At 39.1% G+C, this 24,066-nt stretch overlaps 1 protein-coding gene across 1 annotated transcript in view; it reads left to right on the forward strand.

Annotated features, from left to right (window-relative positions):
• The window catches only part of LOC118818836 (heterogeneous nuclear ribonucleoprotein L-like), an 83,983-nt gene that overhangs the window by 27,288 nt on the left and 32,629 nt on the right, over positions 1–24,066 (forward strand). Inside the window, exon 2 of the mRNA XM_036586334.1 lies at positions 18,540–18,658. Coding sequence (XP_036442227.1) covers positions 18,540–18,658 — 119 coding nt within the window. The remainder of the gene's footprint in view (positions 1–18,539; positions 18,659–24,066) is intronic.

Genomic DNA, 24,066 nt, shown 5'->3' on the forward strand with positions numbered 1-24,066 from the left:
CATGCAACTAAGAGTTTACACTGTCAACAAAATACAAGCATGTAAAAAACACTGCAGCCTGCATTAGCTTAATTTGTGGGGTCAGATATTTCATACTCAGTGATAAACAACGTGAACTAGCCTAGCCAAGTTTTAATGTTTAAGTTAGCCTAATTCACAGATACAGGCCTATTCACTTTAGAACACTGTAATGTTCGAGTATTGAACATTCAGAGATTTAAATGAATTTTTTTGTGATCAGTAATTTGAGTTTGGTTGACGAATCGTGACAACGCTAGTGGTATATAGTGACTATATAGCCAATGAGCTGTAGCCTTAACCCCCACACCCCCAACTCCACTATCCACTTGGAATTATGCCGTACCACTGTCAGAGAAAACGTTTAAAAAAAATTCAACACACATTACATTGGGAAGGCTTCTCCTACTTCCTCTCTGCTTCCTCCTCTCTTTGTGTTGCACTCGCTTCATTTTTATTTTCCCACCATGTAGTATAACTGATGAGAGTTGATTAATGTGGTGCTTCAGTCCTTATGCAGCAAAAGCGGAATGACCTGATAATCTTTATTTCGGAGTCTATGCCCTGTTCTATGCCCTTAATCAAACGTTTCCTATTATAAGCTGACCGGATGACCCCCCCGATAAAGAGAGAGGAGGTTGTTGCAGTGCAGCGCTTTTCTCCAAAAGGCTAAATTTGTCTGTGATGGTCATGGTTGTCTAAGCTGTTCCCGCTCACTGCGCCAGTGAGCCTGGGAGGCTGATTGCCATGTCACTGCATGTCAGTGTCAATCCATCCTCTCCAGTCATGAAGCACGCTCGCCCTTCCTCCTGACACCTGCAGTCATCCCCCAGACCAGCTACCTGCCCCGCACACTCTTTACCTTTTTGCTGTCGGTGGGACCCAGACCTGCCATTGTGAACACTTAGGGATTTTTCTCTAGAAATGAAGGGAGTGGAGCCTGGCTTGTTTTCACCTCATGAAAACATCTGACAAACTCCTTGAAGGTCAAACTATCCCTATATATTATAACTGAAGTGTTTAATGTTGCTAATTACATAGAGTCTCCTAACACATGTTATACAATTAGCATTCCTTGGATAACACTTTCATTAAACTGTTGCTGTTGGATGGAAATTGTAGGTAAAGCTAACATGCTGCATGGTTTAAAAAAATAAATACATAAAATTAATAGCAAAAGTGCTTTCTCTTACAGTTTTATATACTGTAAGAGAAACAACTCGCACAGACTTGCAAATACTGACACAAGCTGTTCATAAATGCTAAAATATTTCAAGCTTTAAGCTCAGGTATTTCTCAAATTTCTTTCTGGACATTTTTTGTATGTCTATCTGTCTATCTTTTTATCACATATTTAAGCTTTTCATGTGCAGTACTGTGCAAAAGTCAGAGAGCACCCTTCATTTTTAAATTTCCAGTCAAAACAATTATTAAGTACAGGTTATTTATTTTTTAAATATCATGAAAAAATACACAACGTATATTTAACAGGAAATTACATAGAAGCATAAACAATGAAATATAAAATTTCATTTTTCAGTATTTAGTGTTTTTATACATTGCCTTTATTACAGCTTCCATTCTTTTCAGAAGGAATCTACAGGGATATTTGTCCACTCCTCCAAAGTTCAGTCTTAGAAGTTGATTGCATTTTCTGCTACTCACAATCCAGAGTAATCCCAAACACATTCAGTGATGTGAAGGTTGCAGCATTTTTGTTTGATTTGCAAATTTTGTTTTTTTTTAATCTGTTTCTTGACAGCTACATGTACTTTCAGACTCATAGCGCTGAGTTGTCTTCCCACAGTGGAAGGATGGACAGAAACACCTGTGGGTTTTTTCAGAACCCAGAGTGGAGCTTGATTTTTTTGGTGGTCTGCACTGTTGTTAGGAGTTCTTTATATCTTTTAATATTTATGTATTTTTGCCAGTTTGGACTGTGCCTTCAGTGTGTGGTGGTAGTAAGAGGGGAGTTCTGGGCATCTTTTGCTTGGAGCTGGAAGTCTGGTTCCTCTTTTTTTAATTGTGGGAGGACTGACATGGTAACTATGGTAACGCTGACTGAGGGATGGGGGGAGATGATATGGTGGTGCGGAATGTGAAAACCTTGTCACAGGAAATGAAAGGTAGAGATGGGACTTTATAGGGCATTAAATTAGAAGGGGGGAGGGATTTCAGGCTAGTCCTCCCCCAGATTTTAGTTATTCCGTAAACTCTACTTTGACCTCTATTTTTGGAAACTTTTTCAAACTTTTTTCTCTATTTTTTTCTCTATTTTTGGAAAGTTTTTTCACTTACTTTGTTTTCACATTCTGCTTCATTGTGAACATGAATTATCTTCTATCTAATCTCCTCAGAAATGTCTCTTGAAAAACGATTAATTTGTCTGGAAATTTAACAAATGATTAGCCGTCAACGAGTTTTGCACAGCACTGTATGTTTTTCAGTGCTTATACATGTGTTTTTAAGAACATGAAAACAGCCTTTAAATTGCCACCTGATACAGTTAGAGTGAGAATTCCTAATACATCTTGTTTCATTTTTGGATGCACCTCATTTAAATTGTTTGGTGAATTGTGCACCTTTCTTTTTGTTTTCGCTTCAACCACCTATATTTCGTTCCACATGATACAATGGAGTAAGGCTGTCAAATGTTTATGATGCGTGTCAAGAGCTTACTTTGGAAGCCAAAACAACCAAGAAGCAAAATTTGTCACGTGTTTCTTTGCAGCATTTAAAACAGCGCTGTCGGCCACATAAATAATGAATCGTATCTGCCTCATCAGCCCTGTTTGTCTAATGCCTGACCTCTTAAAGTTTAGCGCTTTGCATTCAGAGGCCCAATTAGGGTCTCAGAGGAAAAACAAAAAAACAGAAAGAAAGGAAAGAAACATTTTTTTGCAGATGACAGAGCTCTTTGCATGTAAATGCCTTGTCGTTACATCAGCATTCTTAGCAGGAGCAGAAGCAGGAACAGGAGCAGATGAATGAATATGGAAAATGTGGTAATTACTCACATGCCCGTCACTGCTTTTCAAGCATCCTCCCAACATCACCTCATCCCTCCACCCTCAAACACCCTTCGCTCAGAGCCAGAAAGGAAAGAACTGTTACCATAGTGACAGTGGGAGAGCCCGTCTCCGCTCGTGAGCGACAGCGCTCAGGGCCGCCCAGCTCAAATTGGGCTGTCACCTCCTCAGTGTTTGGTTTGGTGGCTGAGCCCCCCTGGAGCCCCTCACCCTACGCAGGGGGATATTTTTGGTGTGGGCTGGAGCACGACTTTCCCCTGCGGTTTAGCACTGAACTCTGCACCCTCCTGTCTGTTTATTCCAATAACGTGTACTGGCAAGTGTGCTGCCCTGCATGCGCTCACCCTCGAATTCGGCTTCCATTTGGCTTCCATTACTCTTTAAGGGGAATTCCACCAATTTTTAAACATTGCTGCATAATTCATTCCTTGAAATATCAACAGACTTATTCAGAGTGATTCAATGTGAAATGATTCATGGTGGAGAAACTTACTGATTATAATATTGGTTTTGGTGGTAAAGCACTGGTAGTGGTAAGTAAGATTGGTTGATATATCTGTAGTTCTCCTGTGAGCACTGTTGAGAGTAGTCCTCTGAAGGTGCTGACGGTACCACTTTAAAAACCATTTAAAGGTTATATTTGGATTAGAGGCCTACATTCATGAATTCTGTGAAAACGTGTGTGAGCAGACTGTGACACTGTGTTAACATTGTAAAGAAAAAAAAACACATAAATGGTGTTAACCTGGTGTATCCTGCCTTCTGCCCAATGACAGCTGGGATAGGCTCCAGCACCCCACCGCGACCCAGAAGGATAAGCGGTTTAGATGATGGATGGATGGATGGTGTTAATATTTTTTTAACATGTTAACATTAACCCTATAACAGCCCTATAATGGATATAAATAAAAAACACAAAGTTTTGGAACCTCAAACTTTGACAAACCTTGACAAGAAAACATGCCTGTTCTGTTTAGGGTCCTTAAAAGCCTTGAAACTGAAGCTTTAGCATTCACTTGAGAACAGTTGCTAAGTTAGCCCAATTAGTTAGCAGCCTTAACTGATAGTTAGAATGCTTGGATAAGTAAATGCAACATTAGGCCATTTAACATCCTTATGAAATACTCAAGTCATTGTTTTAAACAAAGAAGGCTATTATAAGGAAAAGAAAGAGTTGTGGTAACAGTCAAGGCAGTAATGGGACGTGACCTGTTGGCAACATGAGGAAGGTCATATGTGGCATCCTCGTTCGTCCCTTGTCTGTAGACTGTACTTCAGTTTTTGTGGCTTCTTCTTTTGGTGGCCCTAATTTCCCTAAACTCAGTCTCTATTGTACTTTTAAATCACTTCTTTAGAAATTAAACCTTTCAAGTACAGTAGTGGCCTGTAGCACTGTAAAGAAGATGTTAATTGTGTTTCTTTTAGTGCAGGCTGCTGTGGAGCTGAGTGCGTTAACTGAAATGATGTACCAAATGAAGATCGACCCCTGCTCCTCCCCACTGACTCATTAGAGTACATCCTGTTAGTCATTCATCAGTTTTAGCACAGCTAAAAAACCATAGACACAGGCCTGCACGCGCATGCACAGTCTTTGGGCCTCTGACGCCTTTTTTTTTTTTTGCTCTCGGTGTGACGTAAAAAGTAGTGAGACCATGAGTGTCTAATTTAAGCTTCCCAGTGTGATCTCATGTACATTGGGGGGGGTGTGTTGACATGTGGTCCCCCTGCACTGTAGGATTTCCAGCACATAGGCATTGAACGTTCATTTGCAGCTGCCGGAAATAAGGTCGCTCTGTGTGTTCTTGCATCTTTGCTTCTGCAGAAGCGTTGAGTGCCAGTGCTTGTTGTTTCAGCTTGGTGTTGTAGAGAATCAAGGGTGATTTTTCCAACCGCAAAGTGCTGTTGTGAATCAGACCGAGGTACTGGAAGGCTGTAAACAAGGGCAAGGTGTTGTAATGTTTCGTTTTTCCGGGGTTTGTTTAGAGCTGGATATGTCTAGAGCCTATCCCTAGACTATACTGCAGTGTTAATGGGGATTGAAAATCCTTTGAAATTCATTGAAAAGGCTTACAGTTTTTTTTTAAGCTAACTTTGAAGATAGTTGTGTTGTGAGAAAATCAAGCTTCACTCTTGCTTCAGATTTGAAAAACTCCACAGGTGTTTCTTTCCATCCTTCCACTGTGAGAAGACAACTCAACACTCTGGATCTGAGAGGATGTGTAGCTGTCAAGAAGCTAATACAAATACTGATACTGAAAAATGAATAACTTGTACTTAAAGGCTGGGAATTATGAGTTTATTAGATTAGATTGTCTTTTTTGTCCCCAAGGGGCATTTTGCTTTGCTGACAGCAGTCAACATAACCCACACACAAAAGAAATAAACTAAGACTTTTGACTTTTACGTAACACAGTGTGTTATCGAACCATTTGGTACACCCCCTGCTAGGGGTGGGGGAAAAATAGATTCTTAGATGCATCGGGATGCCGACATGGACGATTCTGAATCGATTCCCAAATGTCAAAAATCCATTTTCTAAATTTTAATTGATAACGTAATGTTGACAGAACGCAAAAAGGCGGAACGCGGAAGTGCAGGGCCCGGACATTCTGTGACGTGCACATAACAAAACCACAACTGGATGAGCGAGAAATCCAACCGGCACCCTCTGCATTAAAAGCCGGTCCAGGGGTCGGAAACCCAAATGTTAAGAGGAGCCTGTTTGTCCTTTTTAACAAAAATCAAACCTTCTTAAATGGTGCCTGAGGTGCCAGAATGTAGCTGCTGCCCCATTTAAGGTGGAACAAGAATCTGACTTCAGCTTTGCGACCTTTTAGTGTTTGACAGTTTCTCGTTGCAGACTAAACATACCAGAAAGCCAGCTGAGTGCTTATAAATGCAAATAAGTCTCCAAAATGGTCAATGCTAGTCTTAAATCTTTTTCTTTGTCTCTAGTTACTAGCTAGGCAAGACTGTTGTCTGTGTTGCTGTTTGACCAGCAGTGTGCACGCCAATCTTCAGAGTTATAGGGAGGTGAATTAGCAGCCTTTAAGACCATTTATTGCTAAAACTGTGTTGAACAATCAGCAGAGCTTTATTTTACTGCAAAGGATGATTATTTTATTTTTACCTAAAAATCTAATTCTGATGTGGAGCCACACCAGGGCAGTAAAAAAGTTGCATGTTTCCGACCCCTGAGCTGGCATATGGAAACACGTTGGCTTCTATGAAGTTGAAGGGAAAAAGGACTTGGACGGGAGCCATACTATATTCAGGTTCTGTCACACTAAACTAAAATATTTTGGAAACACGACAATAATGAGAAACCATATTATGGTTCCACCCATTTTCTGCCCTATTTTTCTGGTCCAACCAGAGGACCATTGAGCAAGCGACGTCAAAGCTTCCACCCAACTCGGAAAGGGCGAAGCGAATTACAAACTCTATTGCAACTTTTATTAGTCGTTGAGAACCAGGGCTTTTGTGCTATGTTGCACACTTTGAAGCCGAGAGATGATGTGATGAACAAATGTTACCAAATAGAAATAAGTACATTCTGATGAAGCTTATTTTGACCACTTATATAGCTGTAACAAAACCTCTTGCTTCAGCAAATATAACAAATATAAGTAATCAGATTAACTACACAAAATAACATGATTCTTTCTGATTATTTTAATTAATATTAAAATATAGTTTAATTTGAGAGTACTAATTCCTATCCATTTGTTTGTTTGCCCAGCACGGTAACATGTAACATAAGCAGAATAAAAATCTAGTGATTTTTGGCTTTTATCATAATTTTCTTTATAAACAAGTGAGACAGAAGCACAGAGATATCACTTTATCCCTTTTCACAGCAGCGAAAAGATGCAATTTCTGTCTGATTCAGATGAGGTTCCTCAATTGAACTATGCATTTTAAAAGTGTTACAAAAGTATTTTCATTGTGTTTAAGTGCTATTTTCTACTGTGGCATTTGGTCATAGCATGTTGATATCACCCTCATTGCTCAGTAGCAGCTCAACATACAGTTACACAACATTTCACACACAGAGAGCCAACGGTGTTCTAGTCCATCTGCTAACAGAGTTACAGTGAAAAAACATTGTTTATTTGGTTACATAAAAATATTCAGGTTAATTGAGTGAATCAAAGCAGAATGACCACTAAGAGGATCTGTAGAAAGAGGTTAAAGGCAGAAATAGTTGACGTAGTAAGATCCTCAGTGATCGAGTACCTGCAGGGTTGTATTAACTGCTTTATTTAATTCCACACTGGAGTACTACATAGACGTAGTGCAGAGATTTAGGAGGTGATAATTGTATGGAGCACTTTGACGTAACCAACCGCAGTTTTCACTTCTGTATTTTTCGTGTCAGTCCCTTGCAGCGTCATTTGCTGACTGCCACAAAGGAAGTGAAGCAATAGGCCCCTAGCTTAACTCACATGTTCAGTTTATTTTCTGTCTTATACCGTTGTTGCTTTACTTAATGTTTACCATCTCTTCCATACTATTTAAGCCCACTTTATGTCTGACTATTACAGTTCTGCATTTGTTTGACCTCTGTCAGGGTCAGTGCTGAGTGTCTTAGTGGTATTTGAAGACTTCGCAGGGGCAGTGATAAGAAAAGGCATGAATAGTAGCAAATGCTGACGTCCTTTTCCTGTCCTTGTGTGCTCTTGTTTGTGCTGTGGTTTGATCTACATCAAAGGGAATGGGGGCTGTTTTGCAGGGCCTTCTATTATATTATTTTGCATTCTAATGTGTTATAAAGTGCATTTTTATGCACTACATATACAGAATATATTTTAAAATTAGTATTAACCATGATACAAACCCTGGTTTCTGCATATATTTCACACATTACATTTATTTGTTATTTGAGATTAATGAATATGTGTGGTTCAGTTGCAAAGATTCCTTTTAGACTAATTTGGCATAATGTTCTGTACGAAATAGAATTATTTACAGATTAGTAACGTAAGACTTAAGAATTTAACTTTAACAGTTTAAAGTGTAAATACTCCTTTTTTAGTTTGCTGTCTTCATGATGCTTTCAGTAACCTAGATACTAATCTGGACTACCGCTTACCATTATTGGCCTGTCACCACGTGTGGTTAAGCAACAAAATAGGTTGTTTTTGTCTCTGAACTAGAGGGGAGGACAGCGAGCAAGCATACTGAAAATAGCCTGCCTAGGACTGGGCTATGGCACTTTTGAGTTATGGTTGGTTTTGCGAGGTTATGTTGAGCAAGCGTGGAAAAACTTGTCTCAATATTTCTAACTTCTCTCTTTTTGCATTTAGACACTGTCTTCTAAACCTGCTATGTAAACAATAATCCTAACAGAGATGTCTTAAGATACGGTAAAATCAAAACACTAATGGCCGATGGGAAGTTCATATACAGGGTGATTCCAAAAGATTAATCCGATTTCAAAATGATTTATTTCACTTGTGAATCATTACAGAACAATGCGGTAAATTGTTAATGATTTAATTGAGTTTATTATGTGATTTCACAACTGCTTAATATGAACCTGCTCCAGCTCTATGGACAACATCAACGCCATAGTCAAATTCATCCCATACTTGATTGAGCATGTCGGGTGTCACTGAACTCACAACTCTTTCAGTGCGATTTCGGAGATCTTCCAGTGTTGTGGAACCAACGACGAACGCTCTGAGCTGTTGGAGGTTTACTGCCGCCGAAAATCACGTTGCACAGCTATGACAGATTCACTCTTATTGAAGTGGAGAACTCAGAATGCTTTCTGCTCAGGGGTCTCGTCGCAGACTGAAGGGAGCCATCTTCCGGTGACAGTCAGAAACTCTATGACCCCTTCTTTCAATTGGTATACAATTTGGTTTACAGCTGCGTAAAGAGCACTCTCACACGCACAGGACGGGCGCAGTTTTTGTATTATTCATAATTTGAAAAGAAAATCGATTATTTTTAGCTTTCTGATGACAAGTGCTAGGCTATCCATTTACAGGTGCTGAACTGTTTAGTTTCTCAACAACATCAGCTTAGTACAAACAGCAGGCATTAGCTACACAAGCCAGCACACATTCGGGTTTCTCTATGCTGTCGCAGTAGTTTGAGGGGTGGAAGAACCGCAGTATATCTTTTAAGTGCGTTTAAATTGAAGTCGGTGCTTTTTTGTGTTGTTTCGTCTTGTAGTTCACTACAATCACATCATTTCGGCTGTCCTGTGCGAGTGACCGAGTGCTGCTTTGTGTTGGCCAGCTGCTAAAAACAGCTAGCCTGGGAAACTGGCATTCTCTCACTCTCCCAATGCCACACATACAGCAACCTCAGTTCCTTTCGTTTAAATCAGTGCTGTAACTTTCATGAGCCCACTTCTTTCTTTCACTTTTGTTGTTTGTGAATGCACTAAAACTAAAGTATGACTGTTTGAGCACTGTAACACACATACCACTTCAGCTGTAGTTGTGTGGAGCAGGCATGATTTAAGGCTGCTACTGCTTGTTAGGATGTTGGGAAAAAAGTGAGATCGCTGTAGGCCAGTACAGTTACATGCCACTTATCTGGTCACTCACACTTGGTCACAGGACAAGCTCCACTCAAACAGGGAAGGTATAACCCAATGTTTCAGAAGTTATCCCATGCTTTTTGAGTAGTCTGACTCCGCGAAATGGGCTGCCTCCGCAAAATGGGCTTCCCGTGTAGGTACTGCCTCTTAAAACAGTAAAACACTGGCCATTGTTTCCCTCACATAGTCTTCGCCCTGCCCTACTTTGGAGTATTTAATAGCTTCTAGGTGAGAATATGGCATAGGTGTGGTTTTATTTGTCACCACATTTTGAAAATCGCCTGTTCGTACACATCACAGTGATCAGCGGTCTCTTAGTTATTGGCCATACTAAGGAACAAATAAGGGACAAAACGCACCAGACTCTGTGACAAAAGGCAGAAGTGTGGCTGGCGAGACAACAGATACCTTGACTTTGATACCAATTCCTGAGTGATACTTTTTTCAATTCCTTCTTTTAAATTATAAACTTGGGTTTGTCATTTATGAGTGTAAGGCTGGAAGTGGGTATATTTGCTGACTGAATTATTAATCACAAAGTGCTGACGTTAATAACCTCCTTACAGAATGTGTGGTCTGATGCTGTTGCTTCTTCTGCCTTGATCGTGTGCCCACTGCTTGCCAGCGTTCTGGACCATTTCAGCCTTCTGGACCATTTTAACCACCATTGAGCTGACTGAACTTACCCTCCTGATGATGCTGCTGCTGCTCAAACTATCTAATTAACCATTGCTCTGCCGGTTTTCCCCCGTTTTGTATTCTAATATTTTATACTAATGCTGTTTGCTATCCGGTGTCGACCAGAAGAGGATGCATTCCCCTTTCGAGTCTTGGTTCCTCTCGAGGTTTCTTCCTCTTGCTTTTAGGGAGTTTTTCCTTGCCACTGTCGCCATTGGCGACGCTCATGGGGGCTTGGACCCAGATTTTTCTGTAAAGCTGCTTTATGACAACACCTGTTGTACAAAGCACTATATAAATAAACTTTGACTTGACTTGACATGACTTATTTAAACTGCCAGTCAGCAGTCTTGATTATTGAGCAAGTATAATGGCTCATTGATGCTGATAAGACTGAATACATAAGACTGAATAGGTATTGAAATTTGAAATTGAATGACAGATGTTTTCAGTACTCAGTAGTATTGTAGTAATATAGTCAGTAGTAATTTTGATACTCGGCCCTACTCAGTACAGTATTTTGCTGAAGTGTTTTGTGTTTAAGAGCATAATTGAGGACAAATCAGGGCATTTTAGTGCTTTTTAGCACATTTGTACATGATAGTGTCAGAACTAATCAAATTCAGTTTCAGATATATTGCACCTACATGCCATTGCTCAACTGAGATTAACTGCAACAAATGTTGCACACTTCCTTTCTGGGTTTTTTTTTTCATGATGGCACCTGCTCATTTCTCTGTAGCGTGCACACACTTTGGCCGTTTCAGCTGCTTTCATACAGGTGCTCATCTCAGCCAGCGCTATTGCCTTGGCCTTTCATTTTCTAATATTTATCGGCCTATTTATTCACCTCTATTTGCCCAGGCTCTCTCCCTGCACCCATCCCTCTTTCATCCCTTCATCCCCCCCTTCTATTTGCAGAGGAAGAGGAGCGAGGGAGAGTCTGTTAACCTCCTCTGACATTGCGCCTTATCGGCCGAGCTGGCTGCAGTGGATTATATGGTGGATTAATGGGGAGGATCGTGAAGCTTGCAGCGAGAAGCTGCCTCAGCCGCTGACACTTTCCCTCACAGCTCTATCCTGCCGCTGCTTGGGGTGGGGGAGAAAATAAAGAGCAAAGAGACAGATTAATAGAAGTGTCACTGGTAAAATTAGCTTTGTTAACGGTCCAGTTCCTCATGGTTTTTAAGAGCGCATGCTAACACAGCGAAGTTCAGCCAGATTTGAGGTGAACATGGAGATTAACTGCAGTGCAAGATTGATGCAGACCCACTCGAATTCCTTTTTGTGAAAGAAAACACAGTAAATATGTATCAAAATGTGCACATACAAACATGAGGGATGTACGTTCTGATGATATTCAAGTACCTGTTATATGAGTAATGAAGGTATATCCAGTTAATTATATGGCAGAAAGTAACAACAAAAAGGAAACAATTGGACTTTGGCCATCAGGGCTGTAGGCTTACTTCTTTGATGATAGCATTGGTGGTTAAAAATGTAAAAAGATGGTTTATTATTTAAAAATTTCCACACTGTTTATTGTAATAAGAAAAATTCAGAAAACTGAAAACCTCAATTTTTTCTAGTGAAGTGGTTCATTAGTTTAAGTTAGTAAAGCTTAGCAGAACTTTGTATAGAAAACCCATGTTATGACAGTAAACCTGATTATTGTCGAGCACTAAAATCTCATTTAAGAAAACTTAAAGATTCAAGTTTTTTAAAGTGGACAGTTTTAAAAAAGAGAGTTATACTTACAAATCTATGCATTCACATTATTTGGAAAATATCAGATTGCCTTAAAATTTTCAAGTAAGCTTTTAAGTTGAAACAAACAGAGATAGTTTGCTTGAAGGGGACAAAGTAGAATATACTCACAACACTGTCACATTTTACAGTCCTGTTAAAACAGAAAGTTTCCTGAAATTGATAGCATGTAAATGTCCTCTGTCTTCCCATGAATACTCAAATAGCGATTTCAGTACAATGATATCAACATCACATCAACATCAAAAGATCATTGTTAAAAAAAAAGATCACCCTCAGACCATTGCTTAGATTTGACCGGTAATTCAAACCAGTTCATTTATTATGTCCTGGAACATCAGTGTGTTGTGGTATGTCTGTATTTTATTTCTTTTGATACACTTTTTCTGTCCCAATTGTTTGTCAGCAATTTCCACCTGCTAACTAGGTCGTTCTTCACCACACAATACTGTAGGATGGGAGGTTGAGGGCGAGCACGTGCTTCCTTTTAGACACATGCCATCACATGTTTTTGAACTACAGTTAATCTTTGGACACATCAGTGCGCTTGGATGAGAAAGCTAACTGTTAATGCTGTTATGCCAGTTAACAAACGCTTGCACTGACTAACATTGTGCTGAGTGACGGGGAGAAGTTCCATCCTATCTGCATCTCTCTTGGACTCTGAGCCATGAATTGGATGTAGGCTAACACTCAGTTGTGCCACTGAGGAGCCCCATTCCACTGTACTTTAACCCTGTCGCACTTCTGTATAATGCTAATCCCGGTGGATCTACTCTAAATTTCTGCATTTTCCATCAGCATTGGCATAAACAGATATGTACTTTAAAAAGTTATTAGTATTGGCATTAGCTGATAGTTCCTACATCGGTGCATCCCAGCTTCTGTCTTCATCTCTCATCTTATACTGTGGTATAATATAACATAGTATTTCAGCCCATTTTGGATTATTAGCTGCAGTCTGGGATTAATATAAACAGTTTGTGACAAAAGTGTGTGAAAAGTTGAATAAAATCATTGTGCTCAGAGTTTTCAATGGCCGTTTTTTAAACTTGGCACAACTAGTGTGTTGTGTTTGTGTGTCAAAATATTGTGATGCGTATCATGCGTTGTGAAAACGTCTTTAAATATTGTGATATGATTTTTTTGCCGTATCTCCTTCTCCTACTACCTTGTATCTACTCTTGTTGTCCATTTTATCAGCTCCACTTACCATATTGGTGCACTTTGTAGTTCTGCAGTTACAGACTGTAGTCCATCTGTTTCTCTACATACTTTGTTAGCCCACTTTCACCCTATTCTTCAATGGCCAGTTCCCCCACAGGACCACCACAGAGCAGGTCTTATTTGGGTAGTGAATTATTCTCAGCACTGCAGTGACACTGACATGGCGGTGGTGTGTTAGTGTGTGTTAGGCTGGTACAAGTGGATCAGATATAATAGTGCTGCTGGAGTGTTTAAACGCTGTGTTGGTCATCCTCTAGTCCTTCGTCAGTGGTGACAGGATGCTGTCCACAGGACGCTGTTGGCTGGATATTTTTGGTTGACACCCACTAACGTATGTACTAAGAATAGTCCACCACATAAATAATACCTGCTCAGTGGCGGTCCTGTGGGGGTCCTGAGTGTTGATGTACAAGGCAACAGATTATACAGAGAAACAGGTCTAAAATCATTAATTGTAGAACTGTAAAGTGCCCCTATATGGTAAGTGGACTTAATAAAATTAATACAGATAAAAGATAAAGGGTGGGTACATCTAATAAAGTGGTCAGTACATGTGTGACCAAGTGCTTGCTGATGGTTAGCATATTTCAGTGCTTTCTGTCAGATAAAATTTGGCCTTTTGATAGAAGAAATAAACAAAAGACTATGAAGGAAGAGAGATCGCTAGATAAAGAAAGAAAAGTGAGACATTATTGTGATTTGCTGGGGTGAGTGTGTTGAAAGTCTGTGGTGTGAAGTAAGGTGAAGATGCTCAGTTTAAACCGCAGACAGAAGTGACATTTGACGGGGATGGGGGTTGGGGGGTGCTGGAGACAAGAACAAGAGCAACTTCTCCTCTCTAGAACAGAATTCAGCCAGCATTTCAGCCCTGAGAGCGTGCCGCTGAATTTTAAGAGGCTTTCTATCTTCTGGCAGTGGAAAAGCCCTGCAGGCATTTACCTGTCTCAAACTCCCTCTGAACTAAAAACCTACAAAGCAGGCCTAGATGTTTAACTAATTACCAACTTTCTGGAGACTTTCTGAGATGTGCAGATGGACTAGTAGAGGCTGGGAACTGTTTAATTAAGCATTATTTAAATATCTTCCTGGATGTCCTATAATTTAGATTAGTAGTACACCGGAGCTGTCCTGTCCTCCTTCCAAATTCTTCCGGCTCTTTCTGTGAGGCGCAAACCATTTTAAGATTTTGACTTTTCATGCCCTTCTGTAATTGGAGGATAATAGCTTTGCCAAAGCCGTCTTCAGGCCCCATTTAGGGTCTCATGTTTATACACCCAAGACTATTATAAGATAAAGTCTGTCAGAATTGGATCCTATCTTTTTCCACAGCAAGACGGTGCATCCATCACATAGAAGTCAATTTAATACAGAAGCTCATGTGAGACTGAATATGAAACCTTCCTGTCAGAAGGATTTGAGGAATTAATGTTATCTTGCAGAGGGAGTTTCTGTAAGCAGACTAAAACTCCTAACACGTTCCATCTTTAGTGGTGAAAGCATCTAGTGTTGGAATTGGAACGGGTATTAAAATTAGACTTGAAATTTTTAGACCTGAAATGTTTTTTTATAGCAGTTTGACAGTGGATGACAAGCAGTAAGGGTGGGAGATACAATGTAATATCATTTTGAGTTTTTAAATAGTATCTATGCACAGAGGGCCACAATATTTTGTTATTTAGTTTTTTGTCATTGTCAGACTAATAGATTACCAAAATGTGTTTATGCGTAATCCAGAAGATGGTGCTGTTTTTTCCTGGTGAGACTTCTGTCAGTGGAGTTACTGTTAGGAATAGTTGGATAGTGTAGTGGATGATATGCTTAAGACTCCAAGGCAACTCCTAATATTGCACTCACCTGACATCGAAAATTATTCTGAATAAACATGGTTGTTCAAAAGGAAATCCACATTTTTTGCATTATTGTGCATTTTGCAGTTGTTGAGATTTACACAGAGTGGTTTGATGTGAAATGGTTCTCTGTACAGGGAGATTCACTCAAAGAAGGCCTGAATATTCTGTAATAACTCTCGCTAGGATGAAGCAATCTGACTGAAACAACATGCAAAGTGCTCCTCAGTATATGGAGCTTCGAACAAGCCGGGATGCCCCCGTGTTAGAGCGATGAGGTAGGCACCGGACAGCTGTTGTGACGTTTAACCTCCGTTTGAAACATCTGGGTGCATACCCCCAAACCCCTTCATGTGTCTGGCAGAAAACGGAGATCACTTCCAGCATCGCATGTAATGCAATCCATAACACATACGTCAAGGTATGTGGTGTATTTTTTTTGGTTCAGATTGCTTCATTCTAACGGGAGTTGCAACAGAATATTTGGGGCCTCTTTCAAGTGAATCTCCCTGTAAAACAAGGATGTCGAACTCAACCACTAAAAAGGGCCATATTAAAAAATCTCATCAAATCTGTGCACCAGAGAAAAAAATGTTTTTATTTTATTTTTAATTAATGTTGTTCTATCACCCGAACTGACCATTGTGTATTCAAAATATGAAAAAACTTTAACAGTAAAATACAGACCGACCTTGAAACATTACATGGACACTTGAAATATTCAAAATTTTAATGTCCCCAGTAGCTCAGTCTTTTAAGCCTACCTGTTTGCTTGAACTAGACACCTGACATCCTTTCTTTGCTGCAAGTTTATCAAGACTTGGGCTCAATTTCTGAGCTGATGTTGAGTGTTTATATTGATTGAACAGCAGCTGAAATGCAGCTAGTGTGTTTGGTGATATGACTGGTGTGGAATTATGTAGAATTGTGTAGAACTGAGGTGTAACCGCCGTTCCATAGACTGTCGTTGGGGTAGGAGAGTCAGAGCATGTTACGTTACACTGCATGCTGGGGACTGTAATGCAGTGCACTGTGAAACAAGCTAATATTAATAGAAAATTGAAATACTTTTGAGGGCCGGATAGGATTGTGTGGCGGGCCTGATCTGGCCCATGGGCCTTGTGTTTGACACATGGGTTGTAGAGAAACGTACAAACTTGGATGCATTTAAAGTGGTGGTGATAGGAACCTGGGGTGGCAAATGGGGTTGTCTACAGTGCAAATATAGTCATTTTATTTGCTATCCAAAATCCAAAATCACCAGTGAACATACAAAAGTGATAATGTGTAGTGTTGATAATGATAAACTAATGGTGAATCTGAAAAAAGACATTTTCTTTGGGTACCGTATTTCCTTACAACACCCTGCATGCATCACTTCTCCACGAATGGATTTTAAAAGTAAGGCCAAAACCTCAATCTCAAAGTTATAACAAAGCAATGTCTCAGGCATCAGGCAGCACATTTCTAACCATTTCATGTAACAGCTTCCTGTGATGTTGCTTTTAGGAGCATTAAACACTTCAGGCTTGTGGTTTCTATCACCATCAGTGTACAGTTCTGACTTTTTGGAGCAAATCTAAATATGTAGAAAATCAGTGTAAATAATCTGTGCTGTCTTTTATTAAATGTACAAGGTGTGTTTTTAAAAAGAAACAAATAAATAAGCATTTGCTTATCTGCTGCGATACCTAGCCTACTTAAAAAGTAATCTAATCTTGCTCTTGCGGGCACACAATACACATGTACAAAGTATGTCCTGTGATTATCTTTCCAGTGTCCACTAAATGGACGATGTGTTTTGCCAAAATTCTCCTCTTTCCGTGTAAACTGGGCAATCCTAATCTTGTTTAATGCATTCGTAAGCCAGTCTTCAGCCCTTACCAAGCCACAAGCCTAATGTGGCTCCTTCTGCCCACACAGCTTTAAAAAATTTAGTATCTCTAAGTTTGAGCCAAGGAAACTTACAGAGAGAAAGCTAACAACCAAGCGAAAGCTTGTACATCCAACAGAAAGGAACCTTCGCTTTTTTATCTCCTTTTTTTAAGACATTGCCATATAAAAGCTAAATAATGTTTTTAGTGAGTTGTGGACACAGATTCTACAACACCACTTCTATGTGTAGGGCCCGTATCACTCATAATATTAGGCCATGCCCAGACAGTTCCTGGACAGGTCTAATATGTGATTTTGAGTGAGTGTTTTATTGCATTTTTTGTCTTTTTCTCATTCAGGCTTCTGGATGTTTGCTATAATAATTTTAGTATCATATACATTTTTAATGTTGTACTCTGTGTTCCGTGGGACTTACCGCAGTAAAACCGTATTGTGGCTCAGGTATCATGATAATACTGTAATGTGGGGCCTGTAGCCAGGAGTACTTAAAGTTGCAACATATCAACCAAATTTAGCATATGTGACCTTTGAATTAGGTTAGTCTGCCTGTAGGGAGGGTGAAATTTCTTTGACATAAAGAGATGAAAGTAAAGCAGTCTGCTCTTGTTGTAAAAAGAACGCTACTGACTCATTGCTGATTTGCTTAGCATTTGCGTGTGGTGCTTGTATGCGTGTAAGAAAGCAGAGCAGAGCTGCCGCTGACTGCTCTAAGGCGCATTACTGCAGAGCTCTGCGTTTCAGAGGGACAGAAAGCCAGCGATGCCGCGGCCCGTTCCTCTGCCACTCAGCGTTACACATCCAAGGAGACATAATTGGCTGCCTCTGAGCTGCTTGTGCTTTTGTGAAAAAGCGTTTTCTCGAAGGATGCGGCAAAGTACAAGAGAGCTGGGTGAAAAAGGCTCCTTATGTGGTCTGTAATTGCTGTGACGATCAACTGGAAATAAATGCTGGAAACTGATAACTGCAGTATTTATAATACGTTCACAAAATGGTTTTGTAAACTTTATGCTGATGATTATAGCTGATTACATTTTTAGCAGTGCATCATTGTTCACACTTTTTTGGCACGTTTAGCTGTTCATGTACTGTAGCAGTTAATAACATTTTAAAATTTTATATGCACATGAGTCATTTTGGTGATTGCAATTTTAAGATGGTGACTCAAGCATGTAGTGCAGTGAGGCATGTAGTAGTCATGGGAAATGTAGTTTTTTGTGCTCTTAGTAGTCATTTTCTTTTCTTCTACGATTTCAGTTTGACGGCCATGCCCCATAATGCAGTTTTTCTTCCCTGCAGGGTTCACCACATACTCTTTTACATAACCAACTATTTTGTACAGCTTTTAATGCATCGCACATCACTCTGCAGAGTCTTTTCCACTTTGATGCTCTTGAGCTGTCCTCAGTTGAAACTCAACAGTTTCCGTCAGTTGTACTCTACAGTATTAATGTTGAGCACCTCTTTTTCTGTGCTTTGCTATGTTTTCTCTGCTAAACTGTCTCCTCTCTTGGCTTACAGGATAACGGGGATGAGACCCACAGGATTGCCCCATCTCCCGTGGTCCATGTTCGGGGGCTTTGTGAATCAGTGGTGGAAGCTGATTTGGTGGAGGCCTTGGAGAAGTTTGGAAACATATGGTAAAAAATTATTTGATATACTATACTGTACTAAAGCATACTGCGTTACTTCATGTGTGTACACTTAAAGGGATTGTCATCCTATTTTCTTGATTGTTGTAGGGCTGCAATGAAAATTTGGTAATTAAAATATTAAAATATGCTACAGGCATTTGAATAATGGATGCCTTTACCTCTATAAGGAAAGCACACACTTCTGTGCAAGTATGTTTTGTAAGTCTGAAGAGAAGCAAAGTTTTCTTTACCGAGATAAATGCTACCAGGTCACCAGTAGAACTCACTATCAGTGTATCTAAAGAGATCAAGCATCTCACACAAAAACAGTCTTTTTTCTCACCAGACTCTTCTTATCAAAGCAAGTGGTTCTTGGCCAAGTTGAGACAGTCTCAGCTGCATTTATTTCAGAGTATAAAAGTTAGCGTGCTAGCTAGTGAGCTGTCCGGAGCCACAGGAAACTTTCTCAGACTGCATTATGCATTAAAGGGACCATATCTTACAGTATTGTTACATTTTATTGTTTTCCCTCCGGCCAGTTTATGAAGTATTTGAGGTTTAATACACCAAAACCAGTCATAATTCATTTATACATAATCATTTTCGAACCTCTGTTTATCTCTTATCCTGCCTGCCGTCCAATGACAGTTGGGATAGGGTCCAGCACCCCCTGCCACCCGGAAGGATAAGCGGTTTAGAAAATGTGTGTGTGTGTGTGTTTATCTCTTTACCAAAAATAGCCTGTTTAATTCACTATGCCTTTAGGACTGGTATACTGTATGTCAATGAGCTCATAGTACATCAATCTCTTTGATTATTAAAAAAAGTCAGGAAAATGTAGTTTTCCATGATATGGCCCCTTTAAGACTGAAACAGCTCAGTTCAGTGTGTGGTCCAGTTTAAACTGGTTTTTACTGACAAGAGTTGACCTAAAAGTTGCTGGCATTTTTAGGAAGATTTGGTTAAAGAAATGCGGTTTCCTGTGCTGTCCTGCAGATAATAACAATGAGACAATGAAAATAACATGTATAAATATATGTTACATAAGCATTTATTGTAATAACAATGACAGTAATCATAGGTGTTTTTCCATCCAATCAGTGAAGTAGAACACGTCCACACATTATTTTTATTAAGAAGACACGTACCAGCAGAGCTTGTAGGGTTGCAATGAATGTTAATAACATTTGATAAAGTCAGCGATTTAACTTACTGCAGCGACTTGTAGAAACACACGCACAACATATTTTAGCTTGTTTTTTGTGATGCTTTTTCTTTCAATTTTAACAGAAAAAAATCTTTTTCAGTGCAGCTTTAACTACAGGGACCTGCATGAATTTTCTGTTGAATGTCTAATTAAAAAAGCATGTTGGTTATTAGTTGACCAGAATAAGGGGCCACAGCCCTGCCCCACACAAACCAGACCCTCCTTAGTTGGTCCTAAGTAGTTTTATAGGTTATGGCAATTTTTTTCTTCATTACCCAGTACTTAAAAACCCAACTACCCCTTACCTGGCACTACTGTATCTGATTCAACCAATCAAAGACTTGGAAGAAGATTCCCTGGAGCAGGTGAGGCAGTTTGTGGTTGGAACTAGGCTCTGCAGGAAGGTAGATCTCCAGGACCAGGGTTGGGGATCACTGATCAAAACACTGACACATTCAAGGGGAATTAATGTGGAAAATGTCTGTATAATTCAATCACTGATATGCAAAATAATTCAATGGTTTGATGTGAAGTGGTTCGTTGTGGAGAAGCTTACAGACTTCGATTTTCTTTACAGTGGTGGTGACGGGAGTTCTGGGTCACATTGTCTGCAATGCAGCTATAGCCGTTTTATTGATTATCCAAAGGTGAATCTACGTGTCTTTTGAGTTTTTATATGTAATTCTGATAATAGTATATTAGTGGTAAAATTGGAAAAAAATGTATAGTCTAGGCCCATTTTATTACCCATCACTTCAAAACCTAACCTGCTACAAAAAAGATACTGTTGTAGGATTGTTTTCGCTGCTGCGGTCACACCACCATCAGTCACCAAGTGGTCTGAAATGCCCACACGGTCCTGATCAGGTAGCAGGTTTTTCTCCCTTTTAACTGTGTTTGATTCATGGTTAAGTATACCATACATTTTGCAAATATAACTTTGATTAACAGTTATGAAGTCACAAATCTTTAATATAACTGAGATATTTTAAATATTTATAGCCCCTTTAAAGCCATAAAACACTTTATACAGTCAAAGAGAAAATCTACAGTGTAGGTAATGGTGCTGTAAAGCTTATGTTTATACTGATATACTGTTAGTGAAGTTTGAGAGAAAGGTTTATTAACCTTCAGGATAAACTCAGCTCTCAAATGAATAATTGAGGGACCACTCCTAATGAAAGATATTTCTTGTCCTTTGAAGCTAGTGCCTGCTGGATGTAATGAATACCAATTAACTCTTAATAAGGTTGTGATAAATGCAGTGTATATTCCACAGCATTAGGCTGGTTCAATCTACCACAAGCTCTCATGGGTGTTTTCACTCCAAAGTCAATGAATTAAAGTGGAGCACAAGAAGAGCATAAGGTAACATCATGTAAGAATGTCATTCATGTCTCTTTGTGCTCTTTTGGAAAGTGCAATCCTGTTAGATCAATTGGATTCTGTGTGTCTAACTTCTGAATCTGTAAGTTGTAAGGTTTAGTCCTTATAAACTTTCAGTTAAGCCTTACTGTGCTGAGTTTTGATTGAACTTTCTTGATTGTATTTATTTATAGAATTGTGAGAACATTAAGATCATTCTGGTTTACGGAAGGAGAAGGGGTCTGTGAAGTATGTCAGTATTTAGGCCAGTCACTGTTCATTTTCAGCTTATTACTATTTGTGGGAAGCATCCACTGTGTTAACTAGAACTATAAAAAGAGCATCCAGAGGGGAACCATAGTTAAAGATCCAAACCAGTGGTCAGCAGCCCTCCTTTTGGAGATCTATTTTCTTGTAGAATTTATTTCTAGCCTGCATCTAACATGCTGCCTTCCTTTACCTAATGTCAAGAAGGTAAATCTCCAGGACCAGGTTGGTGACCACTGATCTAAACACTGGCACATAAAAGTGGAAAGTTTCTCCATAATTCAATCACTGATATGTGAAATAATTCAAAATGGTTTGATGTGAAAAGTTAGTTATAGGCAAATTCACAGACTCTTACAGATTACAGATTTTACAGATGTTCTGGTTTTACAATGGTGGCGATAACATAAGATAAGATAAGATATAAGAATCATTTATTAGTCCCACAACAGGAAATTCTCAGTGTTACAGCAGCAAAGAGATAAAAAAACAAGCAAGTAAAAACAAGCAAGTAATTAACCTTGTAATTTACTTAACAAGGTTTTTACAGTTTGTTACTTGTAACTTTATAGATATAATATATAAAACTAAAAGAAAAAATATAAAAATATAAACTCTGTTCTTCACAAAAATGAACAATATAAAGAATTTTAAATAAATAAAAGCAAAATATTTATACTTTAAAGATATTTGAGAGAAATTTCACATGGGGTACTGATTTTTATTACACATGGGAATGGTGAGGAGTTAACAATATAAACATTATAAATAGAAAAGCAAAAAATCTTATATATATAAATATTCCACATGGAGAATTGATTATATTGCACACAGGAAATGGTGATGAATTCACTATTAGGAACCAGTGGTCACAGCACAAATTTAGCCATTTTATTTACTGTCCAAAATGACCAGCGAAAAAAAAAAGCATAAAATGTGGGCTGTTCAAAGGTTATGTTTTATTTTTTACCAGCATGTTAAACCCACAAATAAATAGAAACTGTGTGCTAAAATTAGCAGAACATTGCCATATTTGTTTGTTTTGTGTAGAGGATGTTTTAAATGATTTTCAGAAAATCTGTGTCTTAAACTATTGTTAATGAGTGTTTTCGGCATCAGGCAATGTATTTGTGACCATTACATGTAGTAGTTTTTGTGAGGGAGCTTTCAAAGGCATTTGACCGGGGTGGGAAACTCAGGGCCAAAGTCTAGCAGAGTTTGGTGTTTTCCATTCTCTAGCACACCAGCTAAATCTGGTAATGAGCTGATGAGTTGAATGAGGTGTGCTTAAGCGGGAAAAATCACTAATCTGCACAGGAATCCAGACCTCTAGGACAGGAATTTGCCACCCCTGCATTAAACACTTCAGACATCTGGTTCCTATCACCACCAATGTGAGCAATTCTGACTTGGTATGATTCTCTAGAATGGCGGATTTTACAGCAGACATCTCTGACTGTTTACATCTTAAACATTTAATTCTGCAGAAATTTAAAAAAAAAGTGGATTTTCCCTGTAACTCTCTTTTATAGTGTAACATCGTAATCAGTCATTTTGTGCATGAAAAGTTTTAGCATAATTTTTGAAATGTTCAGTGACTGCACTACTCAAAATTCATATAACTGAGCTATGCAGTATTCATGTAGTGTCTATCAAATCAAAGACTGCTTTACATTGAAATTAGGATTATTCACATAATTTCTGGAGATACAGAAACATACAGGAAGTGGAGGTAACTAGTGTGAGGTACTGTGTGATGAAACGTTACAGTATCACATGATCAGCAGTGCTGTCAAATATGCTGGTTAAGGTCAGTGTGGTATGAAGATACTACCGAAGTATCAGATAGCTTGTGATTAGACCCAGTGCTTCTTTCCGGTGCAGCTGAGCAGAAATAGAGTAGCGCATCAGGGTATTTTTAGGCCAGTGGCAACATCGACAAAGGACTCTATGAGAACATCTTATGGGGGTGGGGGGGGGGTCTGCTGTGACATTGTATTAAAGTTATAGTGCTTTGCAGAACTGTATTTTCACTGAGAGAATTTAAAGAATGCTAAACACTGCATAAGCCAAGGTTAATGTAAGCAGGTTGAATCTAGGATACCAGATGATAAGAAGGCAGTGAATAGTGTTCTTCACCCAAAGAGGAGAACACTGTGGCATTCTCAGTTTTGTGTAATAATCTTTTGAATATTAATCTCAGGACCTCGAATCTCTGGCAGTCTTTTTGTTCTGGAACTCTGCACTGCTCTGAAAATCGTCTCTTTCTGCAGTGATTGTACTGATGTAAATAAATTGAACTGCGTTGCCAAATACCCTTCAATGCCCTCCTTCTGTTATGTGATTCTTTAGAAAAATCTGTGGTATTTTAGATGTTCAGAAAGCACAGGCATGTTTGCTGTCAGGTCCATCATTTTGTAGAGTCTGATACTGATTTTTGAAGCATTAGAATGACTGATAGCTGTGCAATTTAGTATAATCAAGAATGATTTCATGCAGATTTCAACAGTTTTATAAAGCTTTCTCAAATGTGAAGGAGAGCCTAAATGCATATTAGAAGCCCTCAAACTGCTGT

The sequence above is a fragment of the Colossoma macropomum genome, unplaced genomic scaffold (assembly GCF_904425465.1).
Source record: "Colossoma macropomum unplaced genomic scaffold, Colossoma_macropomum, whole genome shotgun sequence".
Taxonomy (NCBI): Eukaryota; Metazoa; Chordata; class Actinopteri; order Characiformes; family Serrasalmidae; genus Colossoma; species Colossoma macropomum.